The sequence below is a fragment of the Bubalus bubalis genome, chromosome 19, assembly GCF_019923935.1.
Source record: "Bubalus bubalis isolate 160015118507 breed Murrah chromosome 19, NDDB_SH_1, whole genome shotgun sequence".
In the NCBI taxonomy this organism is placed as follows: domain Eukaryota; kingdom Metazoa; phylum Chordata; class Mammalia; order Artiodactyla; family Bovidae; genus Bubalus; species Bubalus bubalis.
The window spans coordinates 31,054,116-31,070,504 of record NC_059175.1 but is presented as its reverse complement, the minus strand read 5'-3'; the positions used below and the strand labels follow the sequence as shown (position 1 = coordinate 31,070,504).

General features: G+C 41.4%; 1 protein-coding gene across 5 annotated transcripts in view; it reads left to right on the top strand.

Annotated features, from left to right (window-relative positions):
• The first annotated feature begins 1,120 nt into the window (after positions 1-1,120).
• Positions 1,121-16,389, top strand: part of NNT (nicotinamide nucleotide transhydrogenase) — a 93,397-nt gene continuing 78,128 nt past the window's right edge. The window contains exons 1-4 of one of the 5 annotated variants that reach the window (XM_006056202.4): positions 1,121-1,271; positions 6,000-6,203; positions 12,197-12,426; positions 15,574-15,791. In XM_006056202.4, coding sequence (XP_006056264.1) covers positions 6,053-6,203; positions 12,197-12,426; positions 15,574-15,791 — 599 coding nt within the window. In that variant the 5' untranslated portion in view covers positions 1,121-1,271; positions 6,000-6,052. Of the gene's footprint in view, positions 1,272-1,296; positions 1,522-1,670; positions 1,828-5,999; positions 6,204-12,196; positions 12,427-15,573; positions 15,792-16,389 lie in introns of those variants that run through there. The other 4 variants (XM_006056201.4, XM_025270541.3, XM_006056200.3 and 1 more) reach the window with 4 other exon arrangements.

The window sequence follows — 16,389 nt, the reverse complement described above, 5'->3', positions numbered from 1 at the left end:
GAAGTCTCATGGGCTGCAGCCCATGGGGTCGCAAAGAGTCAGATAGAACTGAACAACTAACACTTTTCACTTTCAGTCTTAGGACTATTGACGTTTGGGGTCAGGCAATTCTTTGCTGTAAGGGGCTACCTAGTGTAATACAGGATGTTTAGTAGCATCCCTGGTCTCTATCCATTAGCTGCCTCCCTTTTCCTGTTGTGATGACCAAAGATCTCCAGACACTATGGGAAAAATTTTCCCCAGCTGGGAACCAACCATTGTTCTAAGTCTTGAGAGAGAAAGAAGCAAACCTCTGCTCTACTCCCCCACCTACACATGTGTTTTAAGCCAACCTTAGGTTTTTCCCATTTTATTGATATGATTGACATATGTGTGCTCAGTTGCTCAGTTGTGTCATATTGATATATAGTACTGCATATGTTTAAGGAGTATAGCATAATAATGTGACTTACATTTATTGGGAAAGAAGCTTAGTTTTTAATCCTTATCAAATACTCCTACCTCACTGTACTTGCAGTATCTTGAACCTGTTTCTAGGTTGCACTTATCATGGTTCATTATTATTATAAAGCATGGGGCTGTGTCCTTTCCCGTCTGTGAACTCCTCCAGGACAAGAACAGTGTTTTTACTTTGTCTGGATGCAGTAGAAGTCCTCAAGTTGAATGACCTTCTGTATTGCTTAAACACAAGAAATGTTCGCAAAGTAAGGGTTTCCCTGTAGTTTATTTCTTTTTAAGGATATGGAATATCTGTCTTGCCTCATGCCTTTGAATTTCGTAATTTTTAAACTCATCTTATATATTTCAATTAAAGTGAAAAAGCAGTGACCATCTTGACACTTCATGATGATTCAGCTTTGGATAAGTGAACCAATGTGTATCTTATTCCTCCCACTTTCAGTCAGAAGACACCTGCAGACTAAGTAACAGGAGTCATCGCCTTGCAAAGCCGTTTAGCAGTTTTGCCGAAACCAGCCTAGGCCTGGTCAGGACACAACGTCCACCAAGGGCGCTCTCCAGCCCGTGGCTATTAATACTCAAAGAAGCACACGGCTTTCCGTGGGCGGGCCGTTGGAAGACCCGTCCTTAGATGTGTGTTAATTTTCGGGCCTTGACATCGTTTCGGAAGCATTTAACTCCACCTCTCCATCCGGAATTAAAAACAACGCTCCCATTCCCGCCCGTCACCACCTCCTGGCCGCATCTCACTTTCTTTTTGGTCTTATGTTTCAGAAGTTCTGATTTTTCCTAGAGAGCTAGAGGGAAGCCAGGTAACAAAAGTGGAGTTCTATTACTTTATTTGCTCTGGTGGGACACTACAGGCAGTCCCACTTTGTTCCTGGCTCTCCAGGAGAAGACAAAAGTGGCGGTTGGCAAATTCAGCGCCCGCGCTGGGCTCCAGGTTTGATTGACAAGGACGGGCGGAGGGATCGCACGGAGGCGGGGCCGAGGAGCAGCAGGTCGAGCCCGAGACAAAGAAGGTTTTGGCAGCCCCGGGAGAAGAGGCAAGGGTTCCTTGGGGTAACTGGTCTTTGCGCTCTAAGGGGCATTTCGTGCAGTCGCTTTCTCATTTGAAGAGAGGGTGGGCGGGCTGACGGGCAGGCGGGCTGGTGGAGGGGGCCGGGCGGGAAGGGCCTGGCGAGGAGGGGAAGGGGGGGAGGGGGGGAGGACGGGGAACCGGGGTGGGGGCTGCGCCGCGGTCACGTGGTCTCCGCAGCAACGGGGTTGGGGCTGTTCTTCCGGGTTGCTGGCGCCGCGGGGCTGCAGCCCGGGTCTGCCAGCGCGGCGTCCCCTCGCGGCCCGTGGACTCCTGGCCTCCCCGCCAAGGTGAGCGTCAATGAGCTGGCAGCCCGGGAACGCTCCTGGGGCGCAGCTGGGGAAGGGGCGTGGGGCTGGTACGGAAGGTCGAGGTCCCCGAGGTGGGAAGGAGACCTGTCAAGGAGTAGCTGGGGGCGGGGTCGGCAGTGACCGGGGCGCCGGGTGCACCCTGGAGCCTGGGGCCGGGCCTCGAGGGCCCTCTTTCTGGTCTCAAGCTGCGGTGACTGGGAAGCGAGTCGGGGGTGGTGGATTCGAGAACTGGGTTTTCGCCGCAGAGGGCAGGGAACGAAGTGTCAGCTGTTCAGATGCAGATTTTGGAGCTTTGGGGGAATGGGGCTGGAGTTCTACGGGGTCCTTTCAGCTTAAAGGATGGAAGGAGGGTGGGAGGTCATAGAGGACTTTCGATAAGTGGTGCATCCAGAGAGGTGGCACCTGGACGCCCCGAAACTGCTTGAACCCGGAGAGAATTTGGGGTGGGTGACCGGCTGGAGACACAGGTGGTGGTGTTGAAAGTTTTAAGTGTATTGGGGGTGGGGTGGGGCAGGCTGGTGTTGGTCTGGGCGAGGCTGTACTGGGCTTAGAGTGGGGTCTGGGCTGGCGATGGGGGAAAGATTGTGTAGTGGGGCTGAGCTGATTCGAACTCCGGAGGCGGAATGACTATTATGCCGCCGATCTCCACCAATCGGCTTCAGAGGAAGGTTATAAATAGCGGTCCCTGGCAGATATTGGCCGGGTGGCAGTTTAGTTCCCGAGGGAGGAGCTTGAACCTGTGGGTTTGAGCGAGGTCACACTGCCTGCTAGTCTAAGCTTTGGTAGGGTATTGTGTCCTTGGTTGGCATGTCTCGCTTTTAAAAGCGTGACTTGTTTATTACAGTTTCAGGTGCCCTTTATTCGCCCTCTGGTGCAGGGAAGTCCTTAAGGAATCTGTAAGGAGTCTTGTAGGACAGGATGTATTCGGAACAGTGAGGGTTGTGTGCTTTTATTTAAAATGTTTCCCTCTTCTTCTGCAAACTGTGGCTGTTTAAAAATTAAAAAAAAATTGAATTGGCAGTTTAGAATTGCTTTCTTATCAGCAAGTGTGCTCAGGCTGCTTACCTCTGCTGATGGAATCACTTTTCCACAAAGCTACATAGCCTTTAATTTTTAAAGGAAATTTCCTGAAAGCCCTTGGAGAATATATTCATAGAACCCCAGGCTTCAGGTTATCTAACTCTAGTTACACATTCACTCAATCAAACAATACTTGCTGATTTCCTCTATTTTGTGCAAGGCACTGGGCCAGAGGTAATACTAAAGTGAATACTGATAGCAGTAAAGATACTGTGTCCTTTTAATCCTCACAGTGACCCTACAAGGTCCTGTTATTATTTTCCCCATTTTAAAGGTGATGAAATCAGATACAGAGAAGTTCAGTGACTTGCCAAGGTGACACAGCTAATGCGTTGCAGGTGGGGCTTCCAACTAAGAGTTTACACTCTTAGCCTCTATGTTATCCTCTCTCAGCTTCTTGCCTCCAAAGATTTTCTATTAGGGGAGATACCAAAATGACTTACATTAATTGGTGGTGTGAATGCCCCAATTTTCAGTTGTAAAGTTGCTGTCCATTTCTTAATAGCCATAGAAGCACATGGATAATAAAATAGCAGAGAGCTTTCAAGTGAAGTTAGGGGAAGATGTGACAATTAAGATAACGGCTCTTGAATAACAGCTCTCTGTGTCTGCAGTTCCTCCCCATCTGAGGATTTAGCTAACTGCACACTGTGTATATTGTACTATTGATATTTACTATTGAAAAATAGCCGCCTAGGAGCAGACCCATGAAGTTCAAACTCTGTTGTTCAAGGGTCACCTCTACTGTCTTTGCTGTAAACAAGTACTCGGCTGTGATAAAATGGTCTAGATATTCTCTGAAAACCTTTCAGGGTCATTTTTATTTGATTTAGGCTTAGTGACATTTTCTTGACACTAAACTACTTCCTTATCAACTGTCTTATATGCTCATAACTTGAATCAAGTAGAATCTGGGGGAGCACATGGTCTCTGAAGGCCTTGGCTATGTTGATGTCTGATGCCAGGGCTCTGTTCAACATCAAATTAAAATTTTTTAAGTAGACAGGGCAAATTTTGCAGACTCCAGGCCATGAAACAGGACTTCAGCTTTAGAGCATTGCAAAATCTCCATCTAATGATAAAACTTCTAGAGCCTGACTGTGCCCTTCAAGGGAGATTTCCTGCACTCCTTTTATAGAAGAGCAGACTGAGGTGCTGAGAAATTCAAGCCAAACAGCGAGTGAGTAGCAGGTTTAGACAATACCCGGGCTGCATTATAACTAGCTTTGTTATTTTGCTGATGAGGTCTGGGTAAGCCTGACCAGTGAGAATGGTGGTTGTTGGGGAGCTGAGATGATCCAGGAAGAGAAACTAGGGTAAATGAGGAGATTGGGCTAGGACTAGGTCCTTGGTAGTGGTAGGAAAAAAATTTCCCTTTCGACAGGAATTATCTTTTGTATATCTTTGGATCTCCCTCAGTTCTTGGCGTAGATTCAGTGATGTTTTCAGTGGGTGGCTGAATTTTGAACTTGTTTGTTCTCCATTCTCAGCCATGAATAACTCTAGAAGTGACCTCTGAATGAACGAGGAGGGTATTTATTGATTCAGGGATGCTTTAGAAAAACTGAGATGAAATGACATATATGGAAATACTCTGAAAATATAAAATCTTCTATCAGCATGTAAAGAATTATTCACATTTTTGGTTGCATGCCTGGACACATCTTACATGCTCCCTTTTCCTTAGCTTTGTTCATAGTATTCTGTCCTTCTCAAGTGCCTTTTCCTTCCTTTTCTTAGCCCTGTAGGAGGATATGATCTTCTTTGATGCCTCAAAGAACTTTGGACTTGTGTTACTCTGCTTTCTCTGTTATTGCTTGTTGACTTTTCTTATCTCCAGGTCTGTAACCGATTCCAGTTTAATTCTACAGATGCTCCTAATGGCTGTGCCTCTGAGACTCAGCCCTCCGTATGTTTATTGAATTAAAAGCATCAAGAATAAGCACTACCTGGATTGAGCATTTCTATTCCCAGTGTTGCTTTCTGGTATTTGCAGGAAGTGGCTTCAAGGACTTGTGGCAGTAGTTATGACATGAAAAATGAGTTAGACCCTTCTTCCTCTAGAGGCTGGAAGTATGTTTTTGGAGGCTGCTGGGTTTGGGTGCTGGGTCCCAAAAGGGCCCGCACCATGGGGCAGAGCCTAAAGGCATAGTAAGTGGAGTTAACTGTGGTTGACTGAGAAGAGTTCCTTCACATTTTTGAAGGAAAGAGCATTGGGAATCAGGGGGATGGTGGGAGAGCCTTCTGTGTACTCCCTGGGATCTGCCAGGGAGGTTGGAGAAAATAGCCACTGAAATCTCCAAAACAGTAAAGGTCAGTGCCATTTCACCTAGCTCATTTAGAGCTGGCAAAAACGGGCCTCAAGTGGTGAGAACCACTCACAGAATTCCTAGTTACGCCCACATATGCAAGCACAAACCTATGTGATAAAGTTAACTATGGAATTTTTTTCTTTTTTTAAAAATTGGAGTTGTATTTTGTGCGTGTTAAATTTTCTTGAGATGTACGCCTGGCAAACATGAATCTCACTCAGTCACGCTGGGTTTGGGGTGGGGGTGTGTATGTCTCTCAGGATGTATAGCCTGCTGCGCTGAAAAGGATGGTGGGGTTTTCTGTATTGTATAGTGGCCAAACAAGTACTACTGTACTATTTGGACAGTCTAAGGAAAGCTAAGGGGAATTTTGATTTTGTGCAGTTTTTGCTGGACAAACTGAGATGATAACTTTCATATATGATGTGACGGGACTTTATAGCAACTTTTCTTAACTTTCCAGCTACATTAAAGATCACTTAGACTTATGTGACCTAGCTTGGAATTGAATAATGAGTTTATAACTACAATTTTAAGTGGGAAAACAGATTCCAAGTTTTAAATACCTGAATTGGAAACAACCTTTTGAAGCATCTTCTTTAAGTAAAGGACTTGGCAAGTAAATTCTTTGTAGATGCCCATGTTTAACTGTTATTTTCCAACCTCTCTCAATTTGCTTTTTTTAAAAAAAGGTTTTTGATGTCCAAAAGGCAAAGTATTTTATTCTCAGCACATACATTTTTGCTTTCTTTCCTTTAGTGATTTACCTTTAAGGAAATTGGGGATCCAGAAAATCGGGAACTTCTGTGAACATGGCGAACCTACTGAAAACGGTGCTGACTGGCTGTTCATGCCCTTTCCTCAGCAGTTTGGGGTCCTGTAAGGTTCTACCAGGGAAGAAGAATTTTTTACGAACATTTCATACTCATCGGATACTGTGGTGTAGTGCCCCTGTAAAACCAGGTAAAGTCTCACTTTGAGTCATAGAAACAATAGATCTGATGATGGATAAACCACGCAGTTTTATAGCCTAGTGCTTGTGAGTGATCATTTTGAGTAAGAAACCAAATGCGTGCCTTCTTACATTTTCCATATACGGAAGTTCTTGGCTGTCAGTGCTAACAGAGAAGAATATACAATAGAAAAAGAAAAATGTTAAATAAATTGAGTTTATACCCAGGAAACCATTGGTCATAGTAACCATTTCTCCTAGTAGCTCTTCCTCTTTCCTAGTTGGTATTGGGGAGTCATACCATACATGGCTTAATGATGCTTAAGAATTAGGAACTAAACAGATTGATTGATCTGCATTAATGTTTCTGGATTTAGTAAGTGGCAGCTTCATCTCAGTTGCTCAGGGCAGAAACCTTAGAGTCATTCCCAATGCTTCTGATCGGTATAGATCAGCTCTACATCGTATCTTGAATCTGTTATTTTCTCACCATCACCACTTTTACAATCCTGGTCCAAGCCTCCATCACCTGTCACCTGGACTATTACATTAGTCTTCTAAGTGGTCTCTGTGCCCTTTACCTCTGTCCCTGCCAACAGTCTGTTCTGTACAAGACAATGAGAATGATCTTTTAAAAATGAAAGATCATGTTACCCTTCTGTTCAGAATTTGCCACCAGCTTCCTAGCTCACACAGAGTAATAGCTGAAGTCTTCCAGTGGCCTACAGGCTTTCTCTGCTAGGACTCCCACATGCTTCTGTTTTGTGGTGCAAGCCAAAAGGAGGAGAGGCTAAAAGGGGAACCTTCTAAGCTGTGTCAGATCCCTTTAAGTATCTTGCCCAAAGACCTTTCTAGCACTCTGTCTATATACCTCATTGGCCAGAACTCAGGTGGCAATATGTTGCTTTAAGGGAGACTTGGACATTTAGCCTTTTATTCTAGCTGGCAACATACTTAAATAAAAATAGCATTCTGTTATTTTTAGGGGAGGAACAGCATGGATATTTGGGAGGTATCAGAAGTCTTTGCCATATAGAATGATTCTCTTTTTGTTTGAAGGACCGTTTGTGCATTAAGCATGCCTAAATTGCTGAGTGTTTTCAGTTCTTATGTCTGCCTTTGGTAGATTTCATAGCCTCTTTTCTTATTCTCACGTGACAAGTCACTATTGGCAGGGTACCTGCCCCTAAGAGCCCTCAGCCTTATCTTCAGATTAAGTGTTCTGGAAGGCCAGATTATCCAGTGTGATAAGAAAGTGTATAAAGCAAAAGTCAGTAACTACACTGAGTACATGGGAATTGTCCTTGTAAGTGAAAGCGTGTACTTCAAGATCTCTATTATCAATTATGAGTAAGGCTTTTTTTGTTTGCTTAATTTCTGTTCTTGACTATTTCCTAGATAATTATTTTTTTAATTTCTAAAAGATGAGGATTCTGTTTATTCCTTAATGTAGCCACAATTTCATTAACACATTGAAAAGCTCGAAAAGTAATTTCAGTCAGTTTTAATATTTTCTCAAAATTTTTTTTAAACAGATGCCTAGTTCAAATTATGATCCAAACAGAGTCCATGTGTTGTATTTACTTGCTTGTCTCTTAGGTCTCTTTCAGTCTGTACGTTCCTCTTCTCTCTTTTCTTTTTATTTGTTGAAGAATTTAGTTGTCCTGTAGAATTTCCCACATTATTCCCTTAGTATTATTTAACTAGGTTTCTTGTATTTTCTGTAATATTTAGCTAGATCTCAAGGCTTGCTCTGACTCAGGTTTGCCTTTTTCAGCTAGTGTACTTCATAGGTGATGTTGTGCACTATCTGTTGTATTACATCAGGAGGATTGATCAGTGAGTTTAGATGTTGTCAGTGTGATCTATCTTTTGTGAAGTTCCCATCGATTTTTCACTCAGAGGCGCTAGCAGCGGTTTAATTGATTGTTAACTAAATATGTGATTTTATCAGTAGCTTTAATATCCTATCATTTTATCTTCATTTATTAGCTAGAATTTTTCTATTAAAAAAACTTTCCTTATGTTACAGTCATCCCTTAGTATCCATGGGGGATTGGTTCCAGACCTCCCGTGAATACCAGAATCTTTGGATGCTCAAGTTCCTCATATAAAATGGTGTAGTATTTGCATATAACCTACACAGATCCTCCTGTATACTTTAAATCATGTTTACGTTACTTATCTTTAGGTTAAATCATCTTTAGGTTGACTTTCCTGGTGGCTCATATGGTAAAGTGTCTGTCTACAATGCGGGAGACCCAGGTTCCATCCCTGGGTTGGGAAGATCCTCTGGAGAAAGAAATGGCAACCCACTCCAGTACTCTTGCCTGGATAATCCCATGGACGGAGGAGCATGGTAGGCTACAGTCCATGGGATCGCAAAGAGTTGGACACGATTGAGCGACTTCACTTTTTTTCTTAGGTTACTCATGATGCCTGTGTGTGTTAAGTCACTTCAGTCGTGTCAGACTCTGTGTGACCCTATGGACTGTAGCCCGCCAAGCTCCTTTGTTCATGGGATTCTCCGGGCAAGAATACTGGAGTGGGTTGCCATGCCTTCCTTCAGGTGATCTTCCTGACCTAGGGATGGAACCCGCAGCTCTTATGTCTCTTGCATTGGCAGGCGGGTTCTTTACCACTAGTGCCGCAATACAATGTAAAAAATCTAAGTTTGCTTTTCAGAACTTACGGAATTTATTTTTAATACTTTTGATCTGCATTTGGTTGAATCTGTGGATACAGAGTGCATGCATGCTAAGTCACTTCAGTCATGTCTGACCCTCCTGCATTGGTAGGTGGGTTCTTGACCACTAGTTCCACCTGGGAAGTCCGTGGATAAGGAGGGCCAACTGAATTTAGTTACTCTGAGGTTGTATGGAAAAGGTGGGTAGATGTTTGATCAATGTTCAGTATTTACTAGTTTTGCTCATCAGTTGGTTCTCTTATGTATTCATTTTCTACTTCTGCTGTATTAGGTGATTACAAACCAGCTTCACATGACACATTTATTTTATTATCTTATACTTCTGGACGCCAAAGCCTGAGATGGTTCTCACTGGTTGTCAGCAGGACGCATTCCTTCCAGAGGCTCTAGGGGAGAATCTGTCTCCTTGCCTTTTCCAGTTTCTGGAGACTGTCTACGTTCCTTGGCTCATAGCCTGTTTCTCTGTCTTCAAAGCCAGCAGGATAGCATCTCCAAATTTTTCTTTGACTCTGACTCTTCTGCTCCCTTCTTTCACATTTAAGGATCCATGTGATATATTGAGCCCACCCACATAATTTAGAATATTCTCCCTGTTTCAAGGTCAGTTGATTAACAACCTTAATTCCATCTGTTACCATAATTCTCCTTTGCCATGTACTGGAACATATTCACTGATTCTGAGGATTAAGACATGGATATATTTGGGAGACTGTTATTCATCTCACCACATATTACTTTCTCCAAAGTTGAGAAGCTTTTAGCAAATATTTATTTTTTGAATATTTTTGAATTTTGAAATATTTATTATAATGAATGCATGGATTTTAATATCTTTATATGTATTTTATGACATTTGAAATAAATTATTTTCCTTTTTGATGCTCAAATTGTCTCATATCTGGCCAGTGGAAGCCCTTCCAGGTTGATTCCTAAATCCTTTTGATGTGACTTCATCTGTCTTTGGTAACTTCCTTGGCATATGATATGTAGGACCTAGAGAATTTGAGGTTGTCCAATGAGTGAACTCTAGATAAGTTTATATAATTAATTTTTCACCTTAATCCAAAATATTTGCTATCTTTCAGTTATTTTCCTCTCTTTTAAGTAGAGAGGAAGATTCAGCATGTGTTTGCCTTTGGCTTACTATCAATTATTACTGCTTAAATAGTATGAGATCTAAGACTGTATGTCCAAATGCAGCTATTTTTAGGTTGATTTAGTCTCTGTAAAGTTTCACTTAATAAGTTACTCTGTAGAGATATTTTGATTTACCTTTTTATTATATATATTTAAAGTTTAGATTGCTAGAGTAAGTTTTCTAGACTTTAATAAGACATACAGAAGCAGATGCTCTTCATTAAAAAGATCATGCCCATATATTGAGTAAAACAACAGAAAAAAAAAACTAGTGTATTTTAGCTAAGGCTGGTCTGAACTGTATATAAATAATTTGTTGCTGTTCAGTTGCTAAGTTGTGTCCAACTCTTTGCAACTACGTGGACTGCAGCATGCCAGTTTTCTCTGAAGGTGAGATGTTCCAGGCAAGAATACTGGAGTGAGTTGCCATTTCCTTCTTCAGGGATAAATAATTTAACTGTGTTATACGGGTTCTTCTGTGTTGCAGGGAACAGAATCACAGCAGGTTATATTTTGTGATGAGGTTTTATTTTTGGTGTATGGATTTTTGGGAAGTATGGAGCACGGGGAACCGTTCTCCTCCTTCTTGGAGAAGTGGGCTGTTATTCTGGATGTCATTGTCGTCACTCCTCTTTTCCATCTGCATGCCCACTACCAGCGTTTCTACTGCTGTGGCTGCTGACCCTCTCCCTTCGATTACCTTGTGGCTCTGTTTACAAATAGTTGCTGCGTCATTCTACTCTCCTGGTCCTTTTTGGTGGGTCTCATGTCCCGTTTCTCTCTGAGAGATCCTGATTGGGTTGAATAGTCATTGGCCAACATGGAGTATCCACAGGGCCGAGTTCCTCTATAAGTTGTCTCATGCACTACTGGTTTTCCTTCTGTCTGGTTTGTAGACTGTTATCTTTAACCCAGCTGCTGATCCCCTGGTCTAATCAGTTGTGACCAAGAATAGATGATGCACAAACTGGAATCAGGATTGTGGGGAGAAATATTAATAACCTCAGATAGGCAGATGACACCACCCTTATGGCAGAAAGTGAAGAGGAATTAAAGAGCTTCTTAATGAAAGTGAGAGAGGAAAGTGAAAAGCTGGCTTAAAACAACATTCAGAAAATAAAGATCATGGCATCTGGTCCCATCACTTCATGACAAATAGATGGGGAAACAATGGAAACAGTGACAGACTTTATTTTCTTGGGCTCTAAAATCATTGTGGATGGTGACTGCAACCATGAAATTAAATGACACTTGCTCCTTGGAAGAAAAGCAATGACAAACCTAGATAGTGTATTAAAAAGCAAAGGCATTAGTTTGCCTACAAAGATCCATGTAGTCAAAGCTATGGTTTTTCCAGTAGTCATATATGGATGTGAGAGCTGGGCAATAAAAAGGGCTGAGTGCCGAAGAATTGTTACCTTCGCACTGTGGTGCTGGAGAAGACTCTTGAGAGTCTCTTGGATAGCAAGGAGATCAAACCAGTCAATCTTGGATGAAATCAACCCTGAATATTCATTGGAAGGACTGATGCTGAAGCTGAAACTCCAGTACTTTGGCCACCTGATGCAAAGAGCCGACTCATTGGAAAAGACCCTGACTCTGAGAAAGATTGAAGGCAGGAGGAGAAGGGGATGACAGATGATGAGATGGTTGGATGGCATCACTGACTCAATGGATATGAGTTTGAGCAAGCTCTGGGAGATGTTGAAGGTTAGGGATGTATGGTGTGCTGCAGACCATGGTGTCGCAGAGTCAAGACACGACTGAGTGACTGAGCAACAGTTACTTCCGTCTTCCTTAAAGATAAGGAAGGGGGCCATAAACCACAGAGGTTTAGTTTGATGAGTGGAGTTAGTTTGTTGAGTGGCCTTTCAACCCATTTTTCCCCTAAGAATAAGCTAAGCTAGCTAGTTATATGCCTCGAAGAAAGCCATTTGGTTAAATATTTTTTTTCAGGAGAGTAGGTGTAAGAATTTCCCATCATCTATCAAAAAAAGTTAAAAAATTATGATTATGAATCAGGAACATCACTTTGAACAGCAGCTTGTGCATGTAGTGTATTTTGAACAAATTTCCCATTTCCATTTTCTGAACTGCATTATTAAAACTTTGAATTTTGGTGGTGTTTCTTACCAAATTTTTTTTTTGTCTTTGTTGTAGGAATTCCATACAAGCAACTAACTGTTGGGGTCCCCAAAGAGATTTTCCAAAATGAGAAGCGAGTGGCATTGTCTCCTGCTGGCGTTCAGGCCTTGGTCAAGCAGGGGTTTAATGTTGTTGTGGAATCTGGTGCAGGTGAAGCTTCCAAGTTCTCAGATGATCACTACAGAGCAGCAGGTGCCCAGATCCAAGGGGCGAAGGAAGTGCTGGCTTCTGATTTGGTGGTCAAAGTAATTATTCCTTTCCCCCTTCCATTTATGGCTTGCTGACTTTTCTAAATCTTCTTGTAGAAAGATTACTTCTTGTACAAAGATTAAAGTACCTTCTCTTTTGTTATAGTTTTCATACTTTCAAATGATGCTTTTTTCCTCGAAGAAACGATTGCAAGTTGTGACTATTCTTCACGTTTCAGTAGAACTTTTATGAAAGTGAAAGTGTTGGTCACTCAGTCATGTCCGACTCTTTGTGACCCCGTGGGCTGTAGCCTACCAGGCTCCTCTGTCCCTGGAATTCTCTAGGCAAAAATACTGGAGTAGGTTGTCATGCCCTCCTCCAGGGGATCTTCCCAACCCAGGGATCAAACCTGGGTCTCCCACATTGTAGGCAGATTCTTGACTGTCTGAGCCACCAGGGAACTCAGAACTTTTATGAGGCAATGTGAACTATATTACTATATTTAAGCACGAGAAAAGAAGAAATGATCTTCTTTCTTACATTTGCTGTGTGGAATTTCCTTTTTATTGGCTAGGTAACATTCGTACCATATGGTTCCTATATGTCCACAGTACCCCTGGGTGAGTATTTGCTGCTGCTGCTGCTAAGTCGCTTCAGTTGTGTCCAACTCTGTGCGACCTCATAGACGGCAGCCCACCAGGCTTCCCCGTCCCTGGGATTCTTCAGGCAACAACACTGGAGTGAGTTGCCATTTCCTTCTCCAGTGCATGAAAGTGAAAAGTGAAAGTGAAGTCGCTCAGTCGTGTCCGACTCTAGCGACCCCATGGACTGCAGCCTACCAGGCTCCTCTGTCCATGGGATTTTCCAGGCAAGCGTACTGGAGTGGGATGCCATTGCCTTCTCTGGGGTGAGTATTTAACTCCTACTAGAATAGTAAGAGGCAAAGAACTCCTTGGACTGAATGCACAGTGGTATTCTGATATCTTGAAGGATCGTAGGTCAGTGATTTAACTGATGTAAGTATTATTTCCAGAGGGCAGGACTATTCTGGAAAAAGTAATGTTGGACTTAGAATAGACTTACCTACTTTAATAAAAGGTCTTAAGGTAATGTGTAATAGCTATATGCTAAAGAACTTTACAGATAAAATCTGAAGTGAAAAATCATGTAGAGAAAGGGAAACTGTATCAAGAGTATAACATAGATGAGCTGAACAGTAACTTAAATCTTAAGTCTTCTGTAACCAAGGCAGGGGGGGCAGGGTGGCTCAGTGGTAAAGAATCTGCGTGCAATGCAGGAGTCGCAGAAGATGCAGGTTCAGTCCCTACATCAGGAAGATCCCTTGGAGGAGGGCATGGCAACCCATTCCAGTATTCTTGCCTGGAGAATCCCTGTGGACAGAGGAGCCTGCTGCGCTATAGTCCATATGGTCGCAAAGAGTCAGACACGACTGAAATGTCTTAACACGCAACCAAGGCAAGTAGTGAGGTATGGATTAAATAAGCATGTTTATCAGGTTAAAATAGTCTCACTTTTCTAGGATAGACCAGCTTTTTTCCTACATTAATTTCTAAAGGGGAATCAATACATAGGCTTTTTTACATATAGTCAACTGAATAAACTTGTTAGGATCTTACATAGTGTTTTTTGCAGGAGACACAAAACTTTTTCTATAGAAAATTAATAACAAATTTATGATATGGAAATAAATAGTAATTTAAGTGTTTAAGCATTTAGGTATACTGATACTTGAGATAACAGTATAATAAAAGCTTAGGGGAAAATCGAAAAATAAGTATAAACCATTCTAATGTATGTTTTAGGGATCAAAAACCTTTTCAGATACCCCACAAAAAGAGGTTACTAGGGTGCACATAAGCTTTAGAAATGCTATGTGTTTCCTGTAGATTCACAACGTATATGAACCATGTTAAAGACACTGAGGAATCCTGTAATATGAAAACTTAAATAATTTTATATTTGTAGTAATAAACTACTTGACCTAGGGTCTCTCTTCTGAGTCAAGCCTGTTAATATTCTGAGGAATTCGTTCCCCCAAAAAGCATCTTCAGGGAAACATTCTGTTGGCTTCACTCACTCAGATGTCAGCAGTTTCAGCTAAGCATTTGATAGGGGCCAGGAGAATTCAAAGTTGTCCTCTAATGTTTATTAAATCTATATTATAGATTCTCACTGAGGAAAAAAATAGACCTTGTCAGAGAGTCTTAATTAAAGTCCAGAGCCTAAAATCACACGCATCACCACAGCAACAACTGAAATGGGAATGACAGATAAAGGTGTTTCATAGGTAAATTGAGATGAAATGCTGTTAAATGAAAGTATTGACCCAGTGTTTGTGTTTCGTTTCCTTTTAAAACAGAAGTCCCAGAGCTGTGTTTGTTCTGTGCTTTCTAGCCTAAGAGCACTGCTGTTGCAGATTGGGAGCTAATGAAATGATATACTTGAATTGAAGGTTGACTTTGAACAGGGATGTAAAACACATTTTAAAACACTTTTATAATTGGAAGTTTTAAAAATTTGGCTTGAAAAAGTAGACAGTTGAAACTTTCGGCATGTATGGTGTGTGTTCATTGACTTGATTCAACGTAACAGTACGTTGCAGCTTTTTGCTTAAACCCAACTCAGCAAGGCTACTGGTTTGAGTTGTGTCCATCTGTAGATTTTTCTGGAACTTGAAGGTGACATAAATCTATACACATGAAGATTTTAGTTTATGATGTTCTTAACTTCTAACCACTCCAAATGTTTATGCTTGCAAATTAACAAAAATTGAATCTTTGAACATTCAACAAAAGCTTACTGTCTGTTTATTCTAATGTTTCTTAATTTTACCAGAATAGTGGATTTTGGGACAACAGATTTGCTGTAGAACCTGTTTCCCCCAAAAAACAGATTGTTGTTTTTTTTAATTCCTCTACCTGTCATTGTCAAACCTGTCCTGACACTATTTCCAGGTATGTGTGCTTGTTACTCAAGACTAGGTCATAAGTTCAGTCAGATAATCAGTGGCATAAATTTCTATGTGCTTTATTTTGTTTAGGAATTGAGGAAGAAATTTTTTCATGAGAGATTATTTCTGGAGTGTTATTTCAATAATGGCATATTATTTTAGTTGTCATGTTTACTTAAAAATAAGATAAAGGTATTTACATTTTTAATCAGTGACTTTTTTTTTTCCCCAGGTGCGAGCCCCTATGCTTAACCCAACGTTAGGTATTCATGAAGCTGATCTTTTAAAGACATCGGGTACACTGATCAGTTTTATTTACCCAGCCCAAAATCCAGACTTGCTAAATAAACTGTCCAAAAGGAAGACGACAGTTCTGGCAATGGACCAGGTTCCAAGAGTCACAATTGCTCAGGGATATGATGCGCTAAGCTCCATGGCCAACATTGCTGGGTAGGTTGATTGTTTTCCAGTTGAACAAAAGCACAGTGGTGCTACAGAAACGTGCTCACTACAGCTCTTCTCTCGTACAATGATTTTACTTGTAGTGGCTAGGAGATTGCAGCCTTCCGAGAGTGTACTTCAGTTACTTTTAAGATTCATGTTCCACGGTCATCAGTAGGAAATGGCTATTCACTTTGCATGCTATTGTACATTACTTTTTAATCTTCATGGGCAGAAGGGAAGTAGTATTTCTTTGTACCAAAGGAAATGACTTTTGTTTTGAAATGTGTGCTTATTTTTCTCAATATCTGTTTTCATGAAAAACTGCATGGTAAGTAAACCATAGTCTTAGCAATTTGTAATTATCCAAAAGCTTTAATGTAGTAAACTCATATTTTACCAAAGTCAATAGCAAGGGTAGTGATAACAATTTAGGACAAATGGTTTAAAATTCACCTAAGTCTAGTACTGTTTTAAAGACTGTTATTTATATAGAATGAGAAAGGGTGCAATGTAGAAAGTCTTATTTTAGTTTACTAATTATGAGGCTTCTGAATCTATGCTTAAAAAGTACTTCTGATTTCTGAATACATAATGTTCCAATTTT